At 41.4% G+C, this 22721-nt stretch overlaps 1 protein-coding gene and 1 long non-coding RNA gene across 3 annotated transcripts; one reads left to right on the top strand and one right to left on the bottom strand.

Annotated features, from left to right (window-relative positions):
* Positions 1-1735: 1735 nt before the first annotated feature.
* EIF3B (eukaryotic translation initiation factor 3 subunit B) lies at positions 1736-19286 on the bottom strand. The gene is made up of 19 exons (XM_068423127.1): positions 18650-19286; positions 14487-14679; positions 13611-13730; positions 13463-13520; positions 12683-12811; positions 11493-11650; positions 10464-10595; positions 10291-10357; positions 9672-9718; positions 8673-8883; positions 8023-8095; positions 7412-7534; positions 6828-6906; positions 5835-5973; positions 5056-5181; positions 4449-4526; positions 3909-4017; positions 3295-3412; positions 1736-2299 (listed from the first exon to the last, which is right to left on the bottom strand). The coding sequence occupies exons 1-18, from the start codon at positions 19164-19166 to the stop codon at positions 3309-3311; spliced, it is 2463 nt and encodes an 820-aa protein (XP_068279228.1). The 5' UTR covers positions 19167-19286; the 3' UTR covers positions 1736-2299; positions 3295-3308.
* A 628-nt stretch (positions 19287-19914) lies between these two features.
* LOC137676857 (uncharacterized) lies at positions 19915-21880 on the top strand. Of its 2 annotated transcripts, XR_011050148.1 has the most exons (4): positions 19915-20181; positions 20272-20403; positions 21363-21442; positions 21808-21880. It is a non-coding gene; the product is annotated as an uncharacterized lncRNA (long non-coding RNA). The 2 variants fall into 2 exon arrangements; XR_011050147.1 differs by having other exon boundaries at positions 19915-20403.
* The last annotated feature ends 841 nt before the right edge of the window (positions 21881-22721 follow it).

Raw genomic sequence — 22721 nt, 5'->3', positions numbered from 1 at the left:
CTACAAACCTGCTTCTGTTTTGACCATTGTTCAGAAGCCCCTATAAGGGCCACAGGCTGAAAACCAGCAGCAGAGAGTACTTGAAGCTACACATCAACATGGATTCAATCCAACAAGACCCTTCCTCCCTACAAGAGCTCCTCGTGTTATTCCAAGATATGCCAAACAGACTACTTTACCAAATACATACCCATAAAGCAATTTCAGTAGCACATAATTTGCAAAAAGCATTGGAAGTAAGTAACATTACAGAAAAGACGCAGTGATTGAAGGGAGCAGCGTCAGAAATGCCAGCGTTACAGATAAGGAGGGGCCTTAACTGCTGGTCAGGACAACACCTTGTCAGCTTCTGAAGCTCCTACAGGAACATCACGTTTTGGTTTTTTGGTTGGTTTTTTTTTTTTCCCCTCACTGATGATCCACACTTCAGAGAAGCATGGTAGAAGAGGATTCAATTCATTTAACATTGGCCTTTCAATTCCTTACTTTGAAAATGGCCAGGAATAAAACACAGTAGCTTACTAGAATTTCATTACATGGAGACAGGGGAAAAAAAAAAAAAAAATCTTTCAACTTAATTCGTAACTTAGAAAATGGTTGAGAAGTCAGCTCTTTACAACTAAAGGGTAAATAAAACGATTCCTGCTATAGAAGTCCAAGCCATTACTGGAGAACTTTGATGTGCCAGAAGTTCTTCTCCATTGTTTTGCCAGAAAGTAAGTATTTTTTTCCAGTTGAGAGATGAGCTTGGTAAATATTGTGGACAAAACTTTAATTATCTATATATCTGTATATATGGATTACTAACAAATACAGAAAAAGGGAAACTAATACAGACTTCTGGAAAAAAACACTTGCTGGTTTAAGAGTGAACTATTGGAAGTAAGTCAATACCATCGTTACGGAACAATTATTTTTAAGAGTCTTCCTGGTGAAGAGAACATAGGAGTAATCAAGGGGTTTGTGCATTCGCTATCACAGCAAGTTCACCTAAGGACAAAGAAAAGCGAGCACTAAAACCATTACTGTCCCCTGGCTGCCTCCAGCTGAGTGGGCTACCTTTTGCCCAAAGGGTACTTTCTGCTTTCCACTTCAGATCTGTCAGACACTGCTAAGTAAGTGAGCTCAGGGTTTAAAAAGAGCCAGTCAAGAGGGCCCACATTAGCAATTTCACTGGCCAGTCCAGGAGAGGAGACAGGAACATCCGCGTTCTCCTCTGCACTCAAAGGGCAAGCAGCAGGCCAGCAATCTCTTCCACTAAGACTGCCAGAAAAGAATTTCTATTCATAAATACAAAGAAGTTGCTCCACCAGCTTTAAATACACTTTTTCCCTCTGAGCACAGAGGGCTTTAGAAATGAAACCAGATACTGTAACAGGGAGCGTAAGGCATGTGTATACATAGCACTTCTCTGAAAGTTTGCCATGTTCACTAATGAGGCAGACTAATCCAGTCATTCCTGAGGCTAGTATCACTCTGCAAATGGTTTAAAAAACCCACTCATTTTCTAGTCACTCCACTACAGTGAACAAGTCAACTTAGACTAATGAGCTGTACCATCGCTGCAAAAAACAAACCACAACACAAAACCAGAAGAGCCATGAGGAACTGTGATTAACAAAATCCAATGCAACCATATAGTCAATAGAGCAAACACACTCTTATTACTGTGGGAATGTTTGACTTTCATGGTTCAGGGAAAGATTCCCCTACAAACAACACGTAGCCAGCCTGGTTTTAGTATAGGTCTGCTTTTATTTCCATATTCAGCTCTTTGAGGGAGACATCCTTTCACAATCTGAAAGGAGGAGGATATAGCCCACTGTAGTGCTGCTTCAGCACACTAAAACACATCGTACGAAAAACTGTTCTGTTGACTTTTCCCCAAACAAAATGAACACCTGTCCATGCACTCGGGACATAGAAAGAGTCCTGAAACAGAAACATCGTGCGTGCGAGAGGTGCACCGATGAACCTCACCTTGCTGGCAATAGTCAAAAACTGCCAGTTGGTAAGTACTGCACGGGAGTCAGGAAGTAAATACTGGTAGTAGTGGATTTAGAAAGAAAAAAAAAAAATCAAACCCTAAAAAAAAAATAAAATAAAATTTAAAAGCAGCGCCTTTCCAGTATCTCACTGCAGCAGGCAGCAAGACTTAAAGGCACTACAATGTGTCAGAATGGAGAAATCTGGTGCATCCACCCTTCCAGAGTGCAAGAATATGGATTAAAAATTCCAAAGTTGATGTTAGGCTTTCTGAAAATGAATGAGCTTCTTTTCAGCACAAGATCTGGTGGTGCTGCAGAAAAGAAAAAAGAGGTGAGTTAGTTACTGTGCTTTTATACAAACAGTTCTACCTTACCACAGATGCTAGCTGGTGAAAGGTGACATAAGCATGTGTTTCACCTGTTCTTAAACTGATGTTTGTTTAAATCCCTACACTAAGCAGCTTCTCTCCTTCTTCCTTCCATAAAAGGATCTCCCATGTATGGGACACACATAAGCCAGATCCAAATATATTCAAAGGTAGCAAGGCTATTAATTTTTCTACTGGTTTAAATCCTATGTGAGTGCCCTCACTATCAAAATACCTTTTCCCTCCTCAACGCAACAATATCAAGCTCCCTAAAGGACATTTCTTACAACAGGGGCTGAAAGTAGACTCTGTTTTCAACATACAAATATATAATAAGAATTCACAAAAAGGAACTGGGAAAAGCACTGGATTAAATAAAAGATTTCAGCAACAAGCAGTGACAGTCAGTACACAAGAATCTGCTACTACCTGAATTCTACCCAACATTTCTAGAAAATGATAGCAGAGTTCATGTAGATATTTAAACATCTACTCAAAATTTTATCAGCCCACAGTCAACTTGCTGTATTATCTTTAGTACAGCATTTAAACTCTGCCCAGTCTTGAACTAACACGCAATTCTTCCAAAAAGGCAAAATTTCTCTCATACTAACTACAATTCTCCCTACTGACAGAACTTTTAGAGTCTGCAACACATTGTGTTTAGAAGTTGACCCTGACTCTGTGTGGGTTTGATCACTCTTGCAAGACAGGACATACACAGTGTTCTGCTCAGTACAGCTCATAAATCTGACCGCCTTCAATTACTTTTAAAAAAACCTTTTGTTTGTCCCCTCTAGCCACAGAGAAAACATAAACCAACTCAGACAACACATTCACTCACACAACAAACAGACCTAACCTTCTCAAGCAAATTATTGAATCTATAGCAACAGCTGACATAAAGTTTATCTTTACTGAGAGGTATGCTATCTTACCACAACTTTATTAATTACTCTGGTTCTGCAAGGGTAATAATTTCTTCATTGATAAAAAATTCAACAGTCTCCTCCTCCCAGTCATCAACATTGCTGTCCAGCTCATCTGTGTCTACCCCTGGAATGGAGAAAACATTGACACTGAATGCCTCAAACAAGGCAGCAATGGAAAGATTTGCTGCTCTTCACAGAAACAGTCTTTAAACCAGCAGTGAAACAAGAGGTATTTGGTGCTTTAAATCCTAACAAGTACGTGCTAAATTCATTAAATGACAACGAAGGCATTACTGTCTCCCACCACAGGGCTTTTGTGGATTTTCTGGTTAAATGCAACACCCAAAGGTAAAGCCAATGCTTGCCTTGAAGTGTAAGGAGGTACAGAAAACACAGATACCAAAATCTGGCACCCAGCAATATTTGAGCTTTCTCCCATAAAAAAAAACAAACCACCAAAAACCCTCGACATCTGTTGCCATTCAGGATAAAAAGTATAAATAACCTTTAGAAAACAAGGGACTAGCTTTGGCAGGAAATTGAGGGAGAGAAGAAGTGGATGAATCCCCAGACTAGGGTAGTTAGAAGCAGTTGTTTTCTAGCAGCAAGTCATGGCTCACCGCCTCGAAGCTCTAAACGCTCATTCCTCTGCTCCATGTACAACTCTTGTGCCATCTTGCGGTACTTTCTGAACTCTTCCATCATTGTACGTCTCCTTTCCACCAGCTCCTGCGGAGGCAAGAAGAGGTCGTTAAACCTCCCCAGTAAATCAAATCCACACAGGATGCATTTGTTAGCAAGTCAAGCTCTTTTTTTTTTCTCATGAACACACTTTCTACTGACTTAAACACAAGAAAAAAGATCTCTTATGAGAGCTGTTTTTTTGTGAGCTTTTTTTTTTATTTAAAGAGCTCTTCTTAATTTAAAGTCTGCCTAATACAAGTCACTAAGAACCCCAAAATTTACCACCTTTGCTTAATGAGGTATCACCAGTGCCTCTCCAGATTAATTACTGTTGAATCTGAGAGTTTAGTAGCATCTGTGTGAACTACCTATTTTTTGTTATAAAATAAATTTAAATTACCTATCACCATTAGAAAACAACTAAGGACAGGTTACAAGAGTTTCATCTACATTATTATATTCCAAAAGTGTCTTGCCTTCGAAGCTTTGGATTGGCTCAGGCGATCCTTCTGCTCAAATATCTTGGAGTATTTCTTCAGGTCCTTCTTAATTTGCTGTAAAACAGGGAATTTTATTTCAACTAGGGTATCAGACTAGCAATCACAACCACGATACTCTAAGAACTCCTTCAGTAGGCCTAAGCAGGCTAGGCATTTTTTAAAAACATCTCTCTTCTAGGCAATTCCCCTTCTCTATAATTTTGTTTGTTCTTCCTGGCTTACAGATCATGTAAATGCTTCTGTACACAGGCCATTAGTGAAGTCTGGACAGCTAAATTGTATGTTGTTATTCTTCACACCCTTTCACTGTACCCTAACTGTAAGAACAACTGGTCACCATTTCTACTCTGTGCTTAAAGAACAGTTAATATCTACAGTCATTCCCAGAAGCGAGGTCTCCTACAGCAATACATTGGGGGTGTTTTTTTGGTGTTTTTTTTTGTTTTCTTCCACAAATTCAGGGCAAAAGGCAATTGTGTGATTCTGTGACAGTTCAAGCCTCATCCTCAGGAAGATGGAGTAAACCAAGTATGCTTATACACCAAAATCAATGACAGCAGAAAGAGTTGATGGAATACACTACCTTTATCTGATCCTCACTGAGCAAGGTAGTTGGTCGTGGTCTCCAGAGAAGCTGACAGAACCTGTCTTTATTGTTTTTCTGAAGCAGACGGCCTTGGAAGGTCCATAACCAATATGCATTGTCCACCTGGAAGAGCAGTGTGCCACCTCAGTCAAAATAAGCTATAACTTAACACTGTAGTCCTCACTCCATGTCTTAAGGGTCTTTTTTATAAAATCAGCACCATTGGTCAACAGAACAAGGGTGGTCTTTTTGTTAGTGCCTTCCTTGCACAAGTCAAATTCCTCAAAAAATATTTCTTCCACTGAAGCTCTGCAAGAAGTTACCTTCTAGAGGATCACAACAGTTTGAAACTAAACCAGTCCTTCTACCATATTCTTAAGTCTCAGATTCTATACTTGTACAGAAGAGGATTACAGTGCAGTGGCTAGAACCATGCAGAAGTAATGACAGGTGCAGTAAATCCTGCTTTTCTATGTGGACCACAAGGACATCAAGTTTCAAACTGCTAAAGATGTAATGAAAATTCAGAAAAAGGACACTTGGTTTAGACTCATGAACTGCCCTTCCAGAACTTATTTTGGACAACTGGTGAAGCTAGTGGCCCAAATAAATACTGATGCTCAGAAATTAACATATAAAACCATGGTGCAGGTTTTAAGTCATATGACCAGTGACAAGTGTCCATTTTCTCTTCCTAACCAACAGCCCTGTCCAATAGCTCTGGAACCGGAACGAAGCGGGGGGGGGGGGGGGGGGGGGAAGGCAAGCATTAGTACCTTGTGGCTCCACCAAGACACAGAAGTCACAATGTATCTGCCTGTAGGATCCCACTCCACATCTGAAGCTGTATAGTGTTCGGCAATATTCATCATGGTGCAGTCAGATGTATCAACAAATGCTAAGGCACCGTTCATGCTGCAAAGACAAAACAAGATGGATTGTTTTACACACTAGTACAGCCTGGTTTTTTTTAAAGTATTTCACAAGCTGCATCTTTACAAGTCCTCACTACAAAGATAAATTTTCACAGCAATCAAAAGACAGACTCATACCAGTCTCTGTGGCTAGAAAGCAATGCAATTAATAAAAACAAAAATTCAAGTAAGAATGATACTTTTGTTTCCATGTTCACTGACCCTTAACCCATTTTGTTTCTGTTCTTAAAGTCACCATGAAAACATACTATAGGCAAGTTACAGCCAAAGTTTAACAATCATATGCTTAGATATATTTAAGTAGTGAAGACAAAAGGAAAAAAAATAGATTTCTAAGATGAACAGCAGCATTTGTCTGAAAGCATGTAAAGGCAAATAGTAGTCAACTGGTTAACAAAAATTTTTACTTGCTCTAACATGAAACTTTATTGATAACTCTCTTACAAAACAGCTTTGTCACTAGGAGGTATTACCCATGAGGAAGCACAAGGCTATGACAACAACAAATGCATTATAAGAGCCACATGCACGGTGCAAACTGGTTTAGTTGGGAGTCAGTATCTAACTTAAGCAGCTGAAAAGTGTTTCTAAATATCCACTTTTCTGTTGAAAAACGCATTCTTCATTTGATGTGGCAAAAACGGCAAGTAAAAGTTACAAAGGATCAAGCTACATTATGAAATTGCACCTCTTCTTTTCCTTTGCTTTTACAAATCTGTATCAGGATTACGCAGCAATGCAACATTCATGAAGATACCAAACACTTGATGAGATACTCTAGTCTTTTTCCTCCTTAAAATGAATGTGGCGTTCAGTAACCTGTGCAACACTCACCTTCTGAGGCCAGCCAACACTACAAATTGCCCTTGAGGACTCCAGAATATCGTGTTTGCCTGCTGTTTGTCAAACGTTTCTGGAAAGAAACAAGACAAATTCAGAGAAAGATCTCAACCCAATGCCATCAATTAGCTTACAAGTAGCCAACTCCATCCACTCCTGAAGACGCTTCTGAACTCCGCAAGCAAGTCCTAACAACAGTCCTCAGCTCTACACTTCTAAAGACAAAAACCCAGTAGCACCAGAATATCCAAAGCTAGCAGAAGAGAAGGATATCAACACCTAACTTGGGAATGAATTTTATCTAAAGTGAGCCAAGTCTGTGCTGTCACCTCACGTGAACTTCCCAAGGCCACAAAATTATTCTATCTTGCAGGCCTTTTATTCCCAGACCCTGAACTGATTCAAAGTGAAAACAGCTTAACTGCCACCAGAAAATCAGATTTCTAGAATACAATGTCAGGCATAGCACCTATTGCCATACTATCCACCACAAACAGCCACAATTTTGGGTTTACTGCATCAATTTCCATGCAAAATGCTTAGTATCCGCACCTTTCACTTGTTTTTCAGTCACTTACTTATGAGTTCTATTTTCCCATTGTTTTTAACGTGGTAAAAGGAAACTGAAATTCGTGGAGTTTCTCCATGCAACACAGCAAACTTGCTTCCATTTGGCTCCCAAGCAAAGGCTATGATGCCTTCTGTTGAAAAAAGAAGAGAGTCAAAACTCTGTCAAAAGACAAAACAAAGCTTTGATTTCAAGCAGTTACCACAGAAAACCAAGATGCTGAAGAAAGGGACCTATCAGTTAACAGACTTTGCCGTATAGACCACCTTTTAAAGCCTAGGTTGATAAGGCAAATGCAGGGAGCTATGGGAAGTGTTTCAAACAATAGCTCCAATGTCTCTCATCTTCTACAGAATACACTCATATTATCAGCCCTACCATCTTTATTAATAACAGATTTTCAGTTCTGTAATTTTTCAAGTCAGTCACAAGCATGAATAGCAAGAAAAGTTCTGATTTCTCATTTTTACATGAGAAGCTCTGCAACATGAATACTGTAGCTCCTCTCAAAAGAGTTAAACTTCCTAATTATGTCCAAAGTTGATGGGAATTTCTAAGAAACACACAAGTGTCTACTCAAAAAAGTTAACAGATCCAGAGTAAGGAAATACTTGGCATTACCTTTCATTTCCACCACATCCACTGGCACCTGTTTCTCTCTCATTCGGAATATTTCAAAGTTGGTCACTACTCCCTGTAAAGGCCAAGATCAGCTCATTATCCAGCACAGAAGCAGTAGAGCAAATAATTTTATGTCTAGGCATCGAAGGACAACTACACAATTAGTCTGTCAGGATGTAGGATGAGGGACAGAGTCAAGATTTGTTTCTTTAATGAGCACAGATAAATACAGTACACCTCCATCAACAAACACATTCTAAATTCTGTTCTGATAACGAATAACTGAACAATTATACAAAAACGTGTTTTTTTTCAGACTCTTTTGAAGTTTAATTAAGACAGATAAACACATGGCACATTGTGCACCGTGACCTATGGGTTGTTCAACAACTGCTTAACAGTGAGTAGGAAGAGGTGAGGCATATAGCTCTCACCCAAGTCCAAAATGCCACTAAAGTCAAAGAAAATCTTGGATGCAAACATTACATACATTTTGCTCTCCACATGCCTCAAATTCAAATGGAAAAATGAAAAATAGCTTTGACATCACACGATTTACACTGTTTATATTAAAATACAGTCCTGTAAGAAAATGAGGTGTCAGCATGAGATAGAACCAAACTTTATGAATATAATCAGAATCCACATACCTGTGTGCCTTTGGGAGTCCTGTCTACCTTCACACACAGGTAATCCCCGTTCTTCTGCCAGTGTAGTTTACAATCTACAACATTGAACAAATTCCGCACACGAATTTCTTGTCTAGAAGGCAGCTGCATCAAAGTCACTCTTGCTGGGATGTCTTTGTCCTCAGGCACCCAGAAAGCAATTATGTTACCACCTGGAGACCACGAAAAGTCTCTACAGGAAAAGTTAAAGATATGCCATTTAAATTTTTAGTTAGAAGCAGAAACCATCTTCATCATTGTATCTGAATGTTGCAGACAAATTCAACTCTCAATAATAAAAACAGATACAGACAACCAACTGAGCACAATTTAATAACCTTACACGTATCATACAAAACCAGATTTTTAACCTGATATTTAAACTTGCTATATGACCAATGTTATCAAACATTGAGTAGAGGTTACACCAGTGTTACCACCAAAGATCTAAGAAACAGACTGATTAAACCAATGAGCAAAAACAAGTCTATTAAATTACACTGGAGACAATCTTCTTGCACCTGGGTACACTTAATTTTCTTGCTGCTTTACAGAGAGGCACCTCAAAAACTCTCAGAGTGACCAGTATCTATTGTGCAGAGGCACAAAACCAAACCTGTTCCTCGCCAACGGGCAGTATACAGCACACTGTTTTAAGCTATCATATAACTCTTAACAGATACTCCCTAACAAACTGCATGCCAGTTTGGTTTTGTAGACAAGGAACAGGACTCCCAAGCTAGATGCTGGATTAAGCACTACCACAGCAAGGATTTCAAAGCACAGAAGTTGTCAACTGTGGACATCAATAAATGGAGGAGTCTCCATTCCTTTTTGCCAGTTTGTCTAATTTGACCACTTCAGCATATGAGGCCATTTGCTCTAGTCCACAGTCCAAAGATTCCTCTCACCATAACAAAGCCTCTCACATAAAAATTCCAGCTAAAGAGAGCAGTTATCTTTGCAAAGGAATAGACTCACCTTATTCCAGTGATTTTCAAACTTTTTTTGTCCAACAAACCCATAGACTAAAAGAAAAAGGTGTGAATTTTCAAGTTAGTAACATGCTTATATTTATACAAGCACCTTCTACTCTTAATATTAGAGCGCACAAACTAGGAAAATGTGTACAGTTTTCAGAGATCCTGTATCTCTATTTTTTATTATGAACATATGTATATCAAAATTACAAATAAAATAAAAATTGCTGTACCGAATTAATGAGTACAGCGGCCTGAATTACAATGAAAACGAAAACAGACTAGATGAGGCTGCAATTTATAGCGTGTTTTGAGTACTTTGGCACTCATCTGCTACCGAGAGCTGGGAGGCACCACATAACCTTGATCCTACTGACTCTTGTAAGGAGTATATTGAGTAGGACTGTCTAGTCCTTCTAGAAGTGTGCTGTGAAATTTACTGTCAGACTCAGGTAAAGTTTTTCACCCAGGAAAGAAAAAGACAAGAGCAAATGGGCTTCTTCCCTTTTAAGCCCAGCTCTAGAGTGTATTATTAAAATGCATCCTTTAAAATAGATACCATGGGAAAGACTGACATTGTAATGCAGTAAGTGTTATGCAAAAAAAAAGCAAGAACTTACAGGTGTTTCATAGATGCTGAGGGTATCTGAAGTCATTCGAGCAAAGAATTTACCATCATGACTCCACCTAAGCAAATAAAAAGAAAAAAGAATATTAGATAGGAACTGCCTTTTTACTAAACAAAGTCTGGGACTACTTGTTCTCTCTATTCTAATTCTGTTTCTCAACCTACTTAAAAATAGGCCAGTGAGCTGAGTTTTCACAGTGGAATCCTCGCTTCTTTTGCCCAGTCAGAATATCCCAGATGATAATAGCCTGAGGATCATCCTGCGTGTCCATCAAAGGGCTGAAGGTCACTAAATACCTACAAAAAAACAATCAATTTCACTATCGGAACTTTATCTAATATGTCAGTACAAGCAGGCTTTCATCCAAATAATATTTAAATAGGATGCACTTTCAAACAGCAGTTTCTCTAATGGGATTTTTTGGAGAGGAGGGAAAAATAAGAACAGCATGATAAAAGGGGAAAAACTTTTCAAGACACAGTATTTCCCTGGCATCCCTCTGACTGAAAAGACTAGATTTATGTGCAAGACTTCCCATATTGATGTTACTAGAGAGGGGAACTCAGCAAATACAGTTACCTACTATATAGTTTTGCCACGAGGACATGAATGGTTTCAAACCAATATAAATCCATTGACCTTAGCCAATCTGAACTACAGGTATGCTAGACGTCTCCATTTAAAGATAAATATCTCTTTAATACAATAAAACAAAAAACCTAATTGCTTCCAAATATGTTACTTGAAAACTAGCAAAACAAGATGCATCTCAGTCCTGAAATTATTTTAGCCTTTTCTAAAAAGCTCTTTAACGTTAAAGAGGGCTTAAGGAATTCATTTCAGTACTACAGATTTGGAGGATGCTGTGCAACTGAAACTTTTCAGAGAACTAGAAATCTAACACTACAGACATCCCATCCAACGAAAGAGGAAACAAATATGGTCTTTCCCCTTGGGATAACGACGTCTTTGAGGAAACTTGTCAGCTCAGTTTAATTATCTTTCCTGAAGTCAAAGAAAAGTCAGGCAGACTTTCACTCATTCTGAGAAGGATTTATACATGAAAAGCAGTACTTCCAAAGGCCAAGGAGAACAGAAGACCCCAACCACATGAGATCTGAAAGCACAGCAGCCAGAATACGTGTGCTTCAAGCTGTTGATCCCTTAGCCCAAACCAATGTCATACTCCATACCTTTCACAGGGTGAGAAGTCTATAAGCTGCACTCCCTGGTGACTAAACCTTTGAATCTGCTTAAACTTCTCTCCACCCCAAAGCGCGATGCCTCTCTGGTGGAACGTAGCCAAATAGGTACCCTTCGGGGACCAACGTACATAGGTTTCTGTCCACCGCTGGATTAAAAAAAAGAAAAAAAAAGTATACACAAAGGTTTATTTCATGCTGGATTCCTAAAGGGGAAAGAATTAATGTGTGGCTTGCAGCATCACATTTTGCAAATCCATTTACTAAGTGAAGATCTCAGAACTGGTGATACCTTGGACTAGTTGTGGAGTTTAATTTCATGCACAGAATGCACAGTACTTATTCTTCAGGTTGAAAACTGTCACTTGAGACCTTTTCAACTTACTCATCACCAAAAACATTTTCCACATACAGTGACAACCTTTGTATAGTAATAATTAAACCATCTAACAGGCTTGGGTTTCCTTGTTGTCCTTCAGCCCTGGTAAGAACATACTTACCCTTACTTCTGAGAAGAGTATTTCAAATTTCTTAACAATACAGCTCTTGACTTTCAGCTAAATTAGAGAGGTATCGGCAATATAGACCATGGCCAGTGATCATGGTGATGAGCAAAATTACTCATCATCCCAGAGCCAACTTCTTTCTACTGTAATGCATTATAGTTATTAAAGAAAATGCTTCTGGGTACCAACCGTTCTCAGCAAGTCAACTACCTGCAGCAGACAGGCACACTAACTCTCCCTTGTATATGCTATTACCAAACCAGCTATTCCTCTTTAGCACCTCTGTGGTCAGCAAAAAGGCAAAAAGTGATCAGAAGCAGCATACTTAAGCACACACTCAGCTCTAATGAATAGTACTCCTCAAACTCTGACTTTGCATTTTCAGGCCTTTCTGAATCACCTAGAATATAGAGATGAAAGAAACTAATACACATCATGGACCAGTTAAGAAAAAAGAACACCACAAACAAGTTAGCTGCTTAGGTAAAACAAACATGGAGTTAAGTCTAATTCTAAAGGATGCAATTTCACCACTTCTCTTCAAAAGGAATAAAAAAGTATTTCAGCAATGGGGAAAAAATATATTTCTTTAAAAAAAAGGAAAAACCTGAGATGTCATAAAATGAAGGAGACTGACAGTGTATCTGCAATGTACAGCACTTCCAGGACACTCACTGCTCTGTCCTCAATTTGAACAGGTTCTTTGATATCATTCCAAAAAATGGAGGTCCGGTCTCCTGACTCAAAGATCACACTGTACTGATCCCTGCAATCAGGATCTTCCAACCAGTATCGGAGATTCCCCTAAGAAAAATAGAAGCAAAAATATTATTAGTGAGTCAAAGGCTAAGACGACAAGTTCCCCAAATTAGCATCTACCTGACAGGTGGAAGTTAGTCTTACACAGAGCGTGCCACTTCGTAGTCTTACCATTGCAAACAAGTTTTTAAAGTGAAATTAAGTAATTCAAACTACTGGTTACTGGAGGCTAAGAGAACAGATCATAAAAAGGTGGACCTTTCAAGGTGGTTTGATGATGTTTAACACTTCTTGCCTAAAATAACTTAAGGGTTTTTTTTGGAGTTTGTTTTTTTTTTTTAAACCCATCCCTTCCTCCACAGGACCTTTTACAAAGCTACTGGTAACATACACAGAAGTTTGCCTCAAACATTTAAAAATATAAGATGATGCTTTCAAAATTCTATTTTTAAATGACTTGTGCAAAATCATTATTTCCTCTTAAGTTTTACCCTATGTGGAACTACTAAGGAGAACCACCAAGTTCTTCCTGTCACTTCATGACAGTGAGAACGAAGGAACAGAGGCATGCGATCACTACTGCTACTTACAACACTACTAACACGTCATTTCTATTTTCATATGAACGCTCCAGCAATGAAGTAATCATTTCACATTATGCTGAATATTCTTTCCACTTTTCCAAAAAATCCTTACCAAATCCTTAAATGGCTGTTTCTCAGGGATTTCCCATTCATCACTGATTGTCATGTACCTGAAAGAGCAAATTTATTGGTTACATGCCATGCAGGTACTCTTCATTAGAATCCCCAAATCAACAGATACACACGACAGCTGCACTCACTTATCAAAGTCTGTGAAAAGGTTGACTCTGAAAGTGTGCTGTTTATCCAGTTTGTATCCATCTGCATTCTTCACAGCATCCACTGCATGAGATGGAGACATGTACTCCAGAAAGATGTACCTACAATGAAGGAGGACAAAAGTAGGAAGCCATTGTTGAGAACCCACTTTCTTTATGCCTTCTAAATGGCATATTCCTCCCAAACTCAGGAATATATGCTACTCCAACCACAGTAACATATTTACCACATTGATTTTTTCCTGGTTTCCCTCCCTAAAGCTTTCTTTCCCTTGTCCTCTCCCTTTGGGCTTGATCATTTCTGGTTAGCTTTTGTCACAATTTCAGATGCTGCAATTAACCAGGAACAGGGATCAGAAGTTGGCAAAGGGAAAAAGGGTCCTGGGAAGGGCTGGCTGAACTTAAGGAAGACAGAGTCACTAATGTAAGCATAAGCACTGGCAACCAGAGACAGAATATTGACAGCTGATTTTGCAATAAACAGTACATCCGCTGCTACTAAGTTTTTAATTAAAATGGACCTTTAACCTATTTATTAGCCATGGCAGAAAATTAACTGAAAACACCTCATTTAGTACTGCACGGAAATTTGTCTTCCAAACCCACCTAAACTATTTCCATAATTAATTCCCCCACACGCTGTAGCTTAATGAGCTATTAATCTTCTCAGCTCCCTTGGGAACTTCTGTTTGTCACTGAGACTAGACATCAGGATTGTACAGACTAAAGTAGAAGAAAGTGATGAGCATGACTGTGAGGTCACCATAAAAACTGGCCACAAAACATTGACGCTAATAATCGAGGCTAAGTCAGAGCAGTGTTTCAATCCTATTTCCAGCAGGAGTTATCATGACTTACCCTTTTGTCTTCCCATCTGCTTCTGGATAAAATTCATTGATAATTTTACCGAACTTGGAAAATATTTTGTGAATGACATTCTTCAGTTTCTCAAGTCGGTCTGGTCCAACCTGGGGAACATTATCCACGACGATTACTGAGTCAATTCCATCTGCTTCCTGCGGCTGATCTTTCAGTACATCCCCAAGTAATTCTGCAAAGAAAAAGCATACAAGAAACTACAGCACAAGCCTACATCATTGAGGAGGAAGACAGAAAGATGAAAAGAATAGTGATAGCAAGAGGAGAGGATGATTTCAAATTTCAGGAAAATGATTCAAGAATCATTTAAGAAACTCGGTAGTGAATGAACACTCTATCAGAGAAACAACTGAAGCTAATACACAACGCTCCAATAATACTTTCTTGCTGAGAGGCATGATCACGCAGTTTGTTGACAAACTTCAAGCAGTTAACTCCTGAAGTTTTTCTTAAAGAAATACCTTACATTGAAGATGTCAATGCTTGCACTATTAGCTTGTTTCAGGAGTCGGAACTGGCACACAAAGTCCTCAGAATTGCCGAAAGAGCAGACAACTATAAGATTTACTACTCGAGCTCTGACTAGTAGCTTTGCTAAAGTTATTATAACCGGATGACTTCGATAAAAAGAAATGTAACATGTACCTCCCTCCTACATTACAAGAGTTTTAGCGTAATTCAAAACTATCCGCCACACTGGAAGCTCTGCACGTCTTAACATCATTATAATTATGTTTGAGAACTCACACTCCGTCTGAACCTTTAATTAAACACAAAAATGAAGGTCTAAGACAAGACACTTAAAGCCGTATTTAAGCACGCAGCAAGTGAAGACAAGCACAAATCCTTTCATATGCTGGGTATTCTTCAACCATACTAATCCCCTTTTTCCTATATCATCTCATGAACTTTGAGAGTACTTGCTGCTGAGATGGTTTGTTCAGTCCCTGCACTGTCAGCTTCAATCTTCTTTCTACTGGGAAGAGATTGTTTACATCATTGAAGTTTCCCATACACAGAAGTGAGAACATTCAGAAGGACTGTAAACCTGCAGCTGTGGCTTGCATACCATGTGGGGATAAAAAGAGTTAAAAGGTACAAAATACACCTATAAGCTGTGCACAAAAACAGGAGTTTCAACAACAACGCTGCATTATTGCTATGTGGTAGGCTTCTAGACAAACATTCTGTAGAGTTCTAGCCATATCTCACTTTAATCTATTTCTCAATTCAATTCTATTAGACTGTTCTGTATCCACCAACTAAAACTCACTGGTAATGTACGAATTTAAACACGCTTCTCAAATTAACATTACCTAACTACAGAAGTGTACTGACCTGTAGATCCAAGAGGAGTCAGAAAAACTACATCAATGATTCCGTCCTCAATGGATTGAGCTAAAAGCGCTAAAGACAAGGATACCCAAACAATCCCTCAAATAACTTCAACCTAAGGTTATTTTTAAACTTTTCCAGCAATAAAATCCCACACTATCCCTAGCTAGCCTGTTCAAATATACACTTTAATTCTTGTCTGGATTACTGATCATGTCACAGTGTAACTGGTCATGCCCCTGCAATTTAGTACCATGACTGCATTATTGTATTCTAAAGAAATATCAGTTAGAATTGGCAGATTATTTCTGTTTTATTGACATTTTTAATTTTGTGTACTTAAATGGACCACAATAGACATACTGCTAACAAAAAAAGCCAAACGTGCTGAAATATATATATACACACTTCCTAGTATGTATATACTAGGATGACTACTGGATGTCAAGATATTCTTTCAGGATTAAGCCATTCTCCAGGTAGCTGACAATACACTGAAGTTGTGGCTAGGTAATCACTTGCCTAGGATTTAGAACACATGCAGTGAAGTGTCTGCTATGCCTACAATAATTATAAAGATTGAAAGGAGGAATTTAAAAATGTTATATTACAGTAAAATAACACGTACATTTCTTATTTACCCTACTAATCCCATATCTTAGATTTTCCCAGCATACAAAATGAAAGCATGTCCCACAAGGACATTTCCACAGAAGCCTATAAGAAGAAAAAAATACACAAAAGGGTAATTTTTTAGGCTCTATTAGTCATTTTTTCAAAACCAATTCTCACAAAAGACTTCGTAGGCCTCCAGACAAACCAAGGAATGCATATTTAGATTCATGTACAAGAATACAATACAGTTTTGATTCACTACAGGGTAACAGGTCAAAGACAAATACCTACATTGTTCCATTTCTCTACCTTAAATTCAAAATTGTGAACAAAGGAATCTTCAAAGGGTAAGAAGCTGGTTTAGCCAGCTCTTATTCCACCCACGAGAACAGCGGGGTGTGGTGGGTACACAGCTATCTTCAGCAGGCAGTATTTTAAGGACCACTGTCATTATCTGAACTAAACCTTCATTGCACCTAAGTGGTTATCTGACACATCCCTTCTCCTGCTTGAACTTGGATCAGCTGCTCTGCCATGCCAACACCCTTCTGGAAAAAAAAAAGTTGAAGTAATGCATCTGAGATGGTCCAAACTTAAAGCTGGTCCAGCTCAAAGGTGTTCCTGAAGATGTAATGTTATCACAAGCACTGAAATAGCCTTGGCTCAGTGACACTGACAGACTGCCTTTCTCCTTGGGGAGTCACCAGAATAAGGGGAAAGGAATAAGGAAGCTCAAGAAGTAACACACAGATGGAAAGCCAGACCAGCAAGAGTGACTAAACTTAAAACGCTAATTCAGCTACCAACACTGCATTATTCATAGAGCTGAGAAGGTAACCAAATTAATCCTTAACAATAAAATAGGTGAGAATGGAAAATATGCCTAGTTTCTGCATGGACAGAAATGAACATCATAACCCTGTATGTAGACAAAAGCGTATCGCACAAACATTAACTAGACAAAAAGAATCCAACTACATACTTGCAGACAATTTTGCCAAAGTCTCTTTAAGAAACAAACGTACAAGTTTGAAGAGCTATACAGACTACTGATTGAGAACAGCAAACACTTTCTTAATCTAAGATACTTTTCTGCCATTTTATTAAGATAAACACAGGACTGGAACACTAGAATGCACGTGTATCACCTGTATTCCACCGCCAATTGAAATAACCAACTAACTTATGAACTGATGCATGTAACATAAGACCATACAACATGCAGGATACACATATGTAAGACCCTACAACAGCACATATGCTAGAACGAGTATTGGCAAAATAAGTACTTTTGCTATTCAAGAACTGAGATGATGTATCTAGAAAGATTTCTCTGAAAAATATTGAGTTCTAACTCCTGCATGCCAAAGGTATTCCCATAATTATCGATGCAGTTACACAATGGCTTAGCCATTTTAAGATAGTCAATATCCAATACTTCTTAAAAAGCCTCAGTTTGAATTTTCAACCGACAGAAGTAATTTTTCCACATTTTCTTGTCACAAGGTACATATGTCACATCTTCATGAGCACTAACACAAACTCATACTATTTATCTATGCATTTCACTCTGGATGCATAGAAAAAAATACAACGACGAAATCTAGTTTGTTAACACCTGATCAACAAGTTAAAACTTCTGGCTTTACAGTTGAGTTTAATGGGGGCAAACGGAAAGCACACAGGCTGAGGGTAGCCCCCAGATCGATACTTCAACAGTAAATTGAAGAACAGCAATTAAACGGTACCGTACGGTGCACAGATACGCCAGAAGAAGGTTCTTTTAAGAAACGCTGCTGCGATGAAGACACGTACTTAGTATGACACGCCGGAGAGCCCGTCACGGCACGCAGGGAAGAGCCAGCTGCCAGGCCCACGGGGACTGGGGAAGGGGAGCGCTTCCCAGCAGAGGGCCCGGTTCCCCACGCACTCTCCCGGGACGGTACGAGCCGGCACCCCGAGCCGCCCGCTGCCCGCGCCGCCTGACATGGCCACGGCAGCGGCGGGCTGGCCCGCACCAGCCGGCCCATCCCGGAGTAGCCGCGGCCTCCCCGGCGCTCCTGGGCGGCGGGCAGGGCCGGGCCCACCGCCGGAGCTCCGCCGCCTCCCCGCGGCCCCTCCCTTCCCCTCACGGCCGGCCTGACCAGGCCCAGGCGCCGCCGCCCGCTCCCCGCCGCCGGCCCAGCCCGCACCTTCGTCGCTGATGTCGTCCACGAAGTCCTCGGGGTCGCTGAAGGAAATCTCGTCCTCGGGCTCGACCGGGGCGGCGGGCGCGGCCTCCCCATTCTCCTGCACCGCGCCGGGCTCGGCCGGCGGCTCGGCCTCCGACGGCGGCTCGGTCTTGGTCTCCGCCGCTGGCTCGGCCTCGGGCTCGGCCCCGGCCGGCGGCTCGGCCTCGGGCTCCGCCTCCGCCTTCTCGGGGCTTTCGCGGCCGGACTGCGGCTGAGGCGAGGGCGGCTGAGGCGGCGGCGGCTGCTCGGGCTCGGCGGCTGCGGCGGGCTCCTCGGCGGCGGACAGTGGCGGATCGGGGGGCCCCGGCGGCGCCTCACACTCGCCTTCTTCTTCCTGCCCCTCTCCCTCCTCCTCCTCCTCCTGCTGCTGCGGCGGATCCGGCGGCGGCGGGGGCCCGTCCGTCTGCTCGGGCTCCTCGGCGGGCCCCGGGGCGTCGGGCGGCGCGGCGGTCGCCGGGCTCTCCTGCGTGTCCTGCATGGGGCTCGGTGCGGGGCCGGCCCGGCCGCGAGCTCCCAGCTCGAGCGCGACGGGGAAAGGAGCGGGGGAGGGGCGGGGAGGCTCCTACCGCCGGGCCATGTGCGCCAGGCCCAGCGGGCCTCGCGCAGCGGCGCCTACCAACTGGCGCGGGGCGGGTGGGGGGAACCCTGCCTCGCCACAGCTTCCGCCTAGCTTCGCTTTCTCCCCGCTCCGCTCAGAGGCAACTGCCGTCCCCTTCGCCGCCCACTCCCCGCTCAGCGAGCGGCGGCTTCCGCTCCTTCTCATCCCGCAGCAGCCGTAGCTCCCCCCCTTTCATGCCTCGATGTGGTTGAACCCAAGATGGCGCCTCCTTCCAGTCGTCCGAGGCGGGGTTCGGCCGAACCATTTTTCGGGAAGCGGAAGGCGGGAGGCGCTGTGACATTTAACTGCGCAGACGTGGAATGAAGCTGCGTTTTCGGCAGCTCAGCGCATTCCCCTGTCCAGCGCTAGGCGGAAGGTGACAGGACAGAGCACACCAACGCGATATCTGCCCACCTCCCCCCTACAAATCTTCCACCATGCGCTCGCCCGAAGCCTGGCGCTGCCCGCGCGGGCGCTACCAAGCTCGCGCAGAGGGGGGAGCGGCACCCCCCCGCGGGCGGCGGGGCCGCATGGTACGGCCCAACGGCAGCCGCCACATCAGCCCCGCGCCATGGCGGGCGGGGGCGGCGGGAGCGGCTTGGTAGCTCACAGCCACCCGGGTCCAGGCTGTCTCCGAGCGTTGTGTTTGTCCCTACAAGACCTTTGTGTGTTTTAGATAACATAAATAACATTTTCCGTGAGGTAAAAAGTGGTGCTCGCTATCTCGCACCACCGCCGCGACCCTCCGGTTAGCGGGAGAAGCGTTCCCGAGGGGCAGAGTGAACCTGGCTCGACGCGGTGACCTCTCGGGGCAGTGGCACCGGCAGGAGTCAATCTCTAGTGTTTTCCAGTGATCTTTGCATAATCCTAACATTTTAGTATGATGCTTAAACGGGTAAAGTTCTCTCACGCTGGCTACCAACGTGACCAACTTGTTGAGAGACCTGAGCTCTCTTTATGGATTAAACCGTTACCTTCTGTCTAGGGCACCTCAGGCTGATGGAAAAATACGTGGAGTGTCATTTTTTTCACTATGTATGCTAATATGATATATTCAAAGTGGCAAAGGGAACCTGGAATTTGTCGTGGATGCCATCTTGAGGCTTCAGTGACAGAGGTAAAAGATCAGAAGAGATCTTGAGGAATAGTTCATATATGTTCTCCGAATACTTGCATTTTGTGTAGGGTTTTTTTCTTTTTTAGCTCAGTGCTTTCAATCAAATCATCATCAAATCATCAAAACATACAGAATAAGAATGCCAGCTTAAAAAATTCATGAGAAGAGCAGGACTGGTATTGTACTTAGCATTTTAAATTTAGACTCTATTTTATCTTGCAGTATCTTTCACGTTTTGATAAAATCTTGAGAGAAGATGTTTAAGAAACTGAGCCAGGAAACGCCAGTTCTGTGATTTATGAGCCAGTCACAAGATGGCATCCTAGCTCCACTCAAACTCAATTGGTTGAGCCTCTCAATTCCATATTTGAGCTATGGGCAACGCTTATGAGTGGAAATGATAACTGGTGCTTTGGGCAGTTATTTTTTTTCCTCATTATATCATGGTAGTTGACCAGATTTTGACTTCCTGGTTTGCAGCAGCATTGACATGCTAAAGGGTAAAGAAAATGCCAAAAAAGAGGTGTAACTTCTGCCATCACAACCATATATTTTTCCAAATGTGAGGACACGCTGCTGTTCAATCTGTAGTCCCAGCTGGGTCCTCAAGATTACATGGCTCTTCCAGGAGCATGTATGTGGTCTCTCTCACCCGTGTTTCATCACTCTCACATTGTCTGTGTTGTTGGAACATGCAATTTTTGCGTATTACCTTTCTTCCTGTTTGCAAGCTAACTACTACTTTTACAATTGCTTTGGTTAAACACTGAATCTAAATGTTGGATCCTCCTTTCCTATTTTTGCATAGTCTGCTATTTGCACTTTCCCTTACTTTACAGCAACTTTTGATTTATCTTCTCTTCCTTCCTTCCTTCCTTCCTTCCTTCCCCTTCTCTCTTCTATTGAAATTTCCCTTCAGTCCCTGTGCTACTATCTCACTGCTGTTCTTTGTCTTCCAGTCCTTACTCAGCAATCTGAGGGTGAGTGGAACAACTTTTAAAACCAGAGATTTTGGCACTGGCAGCTGGAGCCTGTTCCTGTAAGTATTTCACATGCAAAACTCCTAATCAATAGGAAATTTTGGGAAAGAAATCTAGCAGGGATGGCTTTTTTGTAACACAACTGTCAAAACAGCAGTGCCTCATGAACTTTACTGAGTGCAAGTGGTCTGAAAACAGTGGACCTGACAGCACTGTTTCCTAAACTGAATTCTGAAAGAGTAAGCAAGCTCTTGGGGTCTGGATGAAATTTTATCTCATACTGATCGGACATGCACAGAATGACGCATTGAAAGGACGGGGCCTCAGGTAGTCACGTACTTTTGCATTACATTTGTTACCTGGAACCTGCTGACACGTGCCCTTTCTTTCTTTTTGTAGTGATTATAGTTTCTTTATGCTATAGGTTTTCCAGAAGCTTTTGCTGCGTTTACAGCAGATACAGAAGTTCAGTAACACAAGCACAACCTTTCTGGCCCTGTTGAAAAATTATTTCTGCAATTGAATTATTTTTCATGGTATTTTTATTCAAGACTCCTCCCATGGAGTGCAAAAGCAATCTTCAGTTGAGAATGTCTTATTTATACCAAATAAATAGTTATTCTATTAGCTTAAGTACAGACCAATCAAAAATCTATAGCTAAATGAGAACATGTTGATTCCCCCATTCATTTTCTCAAAAAATGCTATATAGGCGAAAAATTGTGTAGCACTTCGTTTTCAGAAGTGCTGAGCATGCAAAACTCTCCCCTCAGCTGCTGTATAAACATGATTTGAAGGGCCTCTCAGCTTAAATAATGCCATGCTTTTTTGATTTTATACACAGCTTTAGTCTGCACCCACGCTTGTGGGGATCTCAGCTGAAATAGCACTGAGGCAAGAGGCAGAAGGAAAAGGAGAATCACTCAAGTCATCCACATCTTTGTAGCAGCATGAAAAGTTTCAAGGGAGAGCATTATGATCGTAATGACTTACACCTGAAGTAATTATCACTTTATAATTTTCTCATTTCGTTCTCTATGCATATAGTGGAGATATAATTATTTATCTTCCCATGATTAATAAATATAAGGAACATTAATTAGTGAATGCATCCAATACTTTAGATATTAAAAGCTTTATGGATTGGTAGCATCTTAATCTGGAGGTCCAGAATCTATATGTATTTTTGTCTTGCTTGTCTGGTGGTATTTTCTGGAAAACCACTGTACAAAACATATGCCTTATTTTTCACCAGTGTCAACCGTATTTTTCCTGACTAATAAAGTACAGGAAGTGGAAAAAAAAATCACTAATAAAATGAGAGGCATTCATACCTGA

The sequence above is a fragment of the Nyctibius grandis genome, chromosome Z (assembly GCF_013368605.1).
Source record: "Nyctibius grandis isolate bNycGra1 chromosome Z, bNycGra1.pri, whole genome shotgun sequence".
NCBI classification, from domain to species: Eukaryota; Metazoa; Chordata; class Aves; order Nyctibiiformes; family Nyctibiidae; genus Nyctibius; species Nyctibius grandis.
The sequence above is the reverse complement of the archived record's forward strand: the minus strand, read 5'-3'. Positions and strand labels throughout refer to the sequence as shown.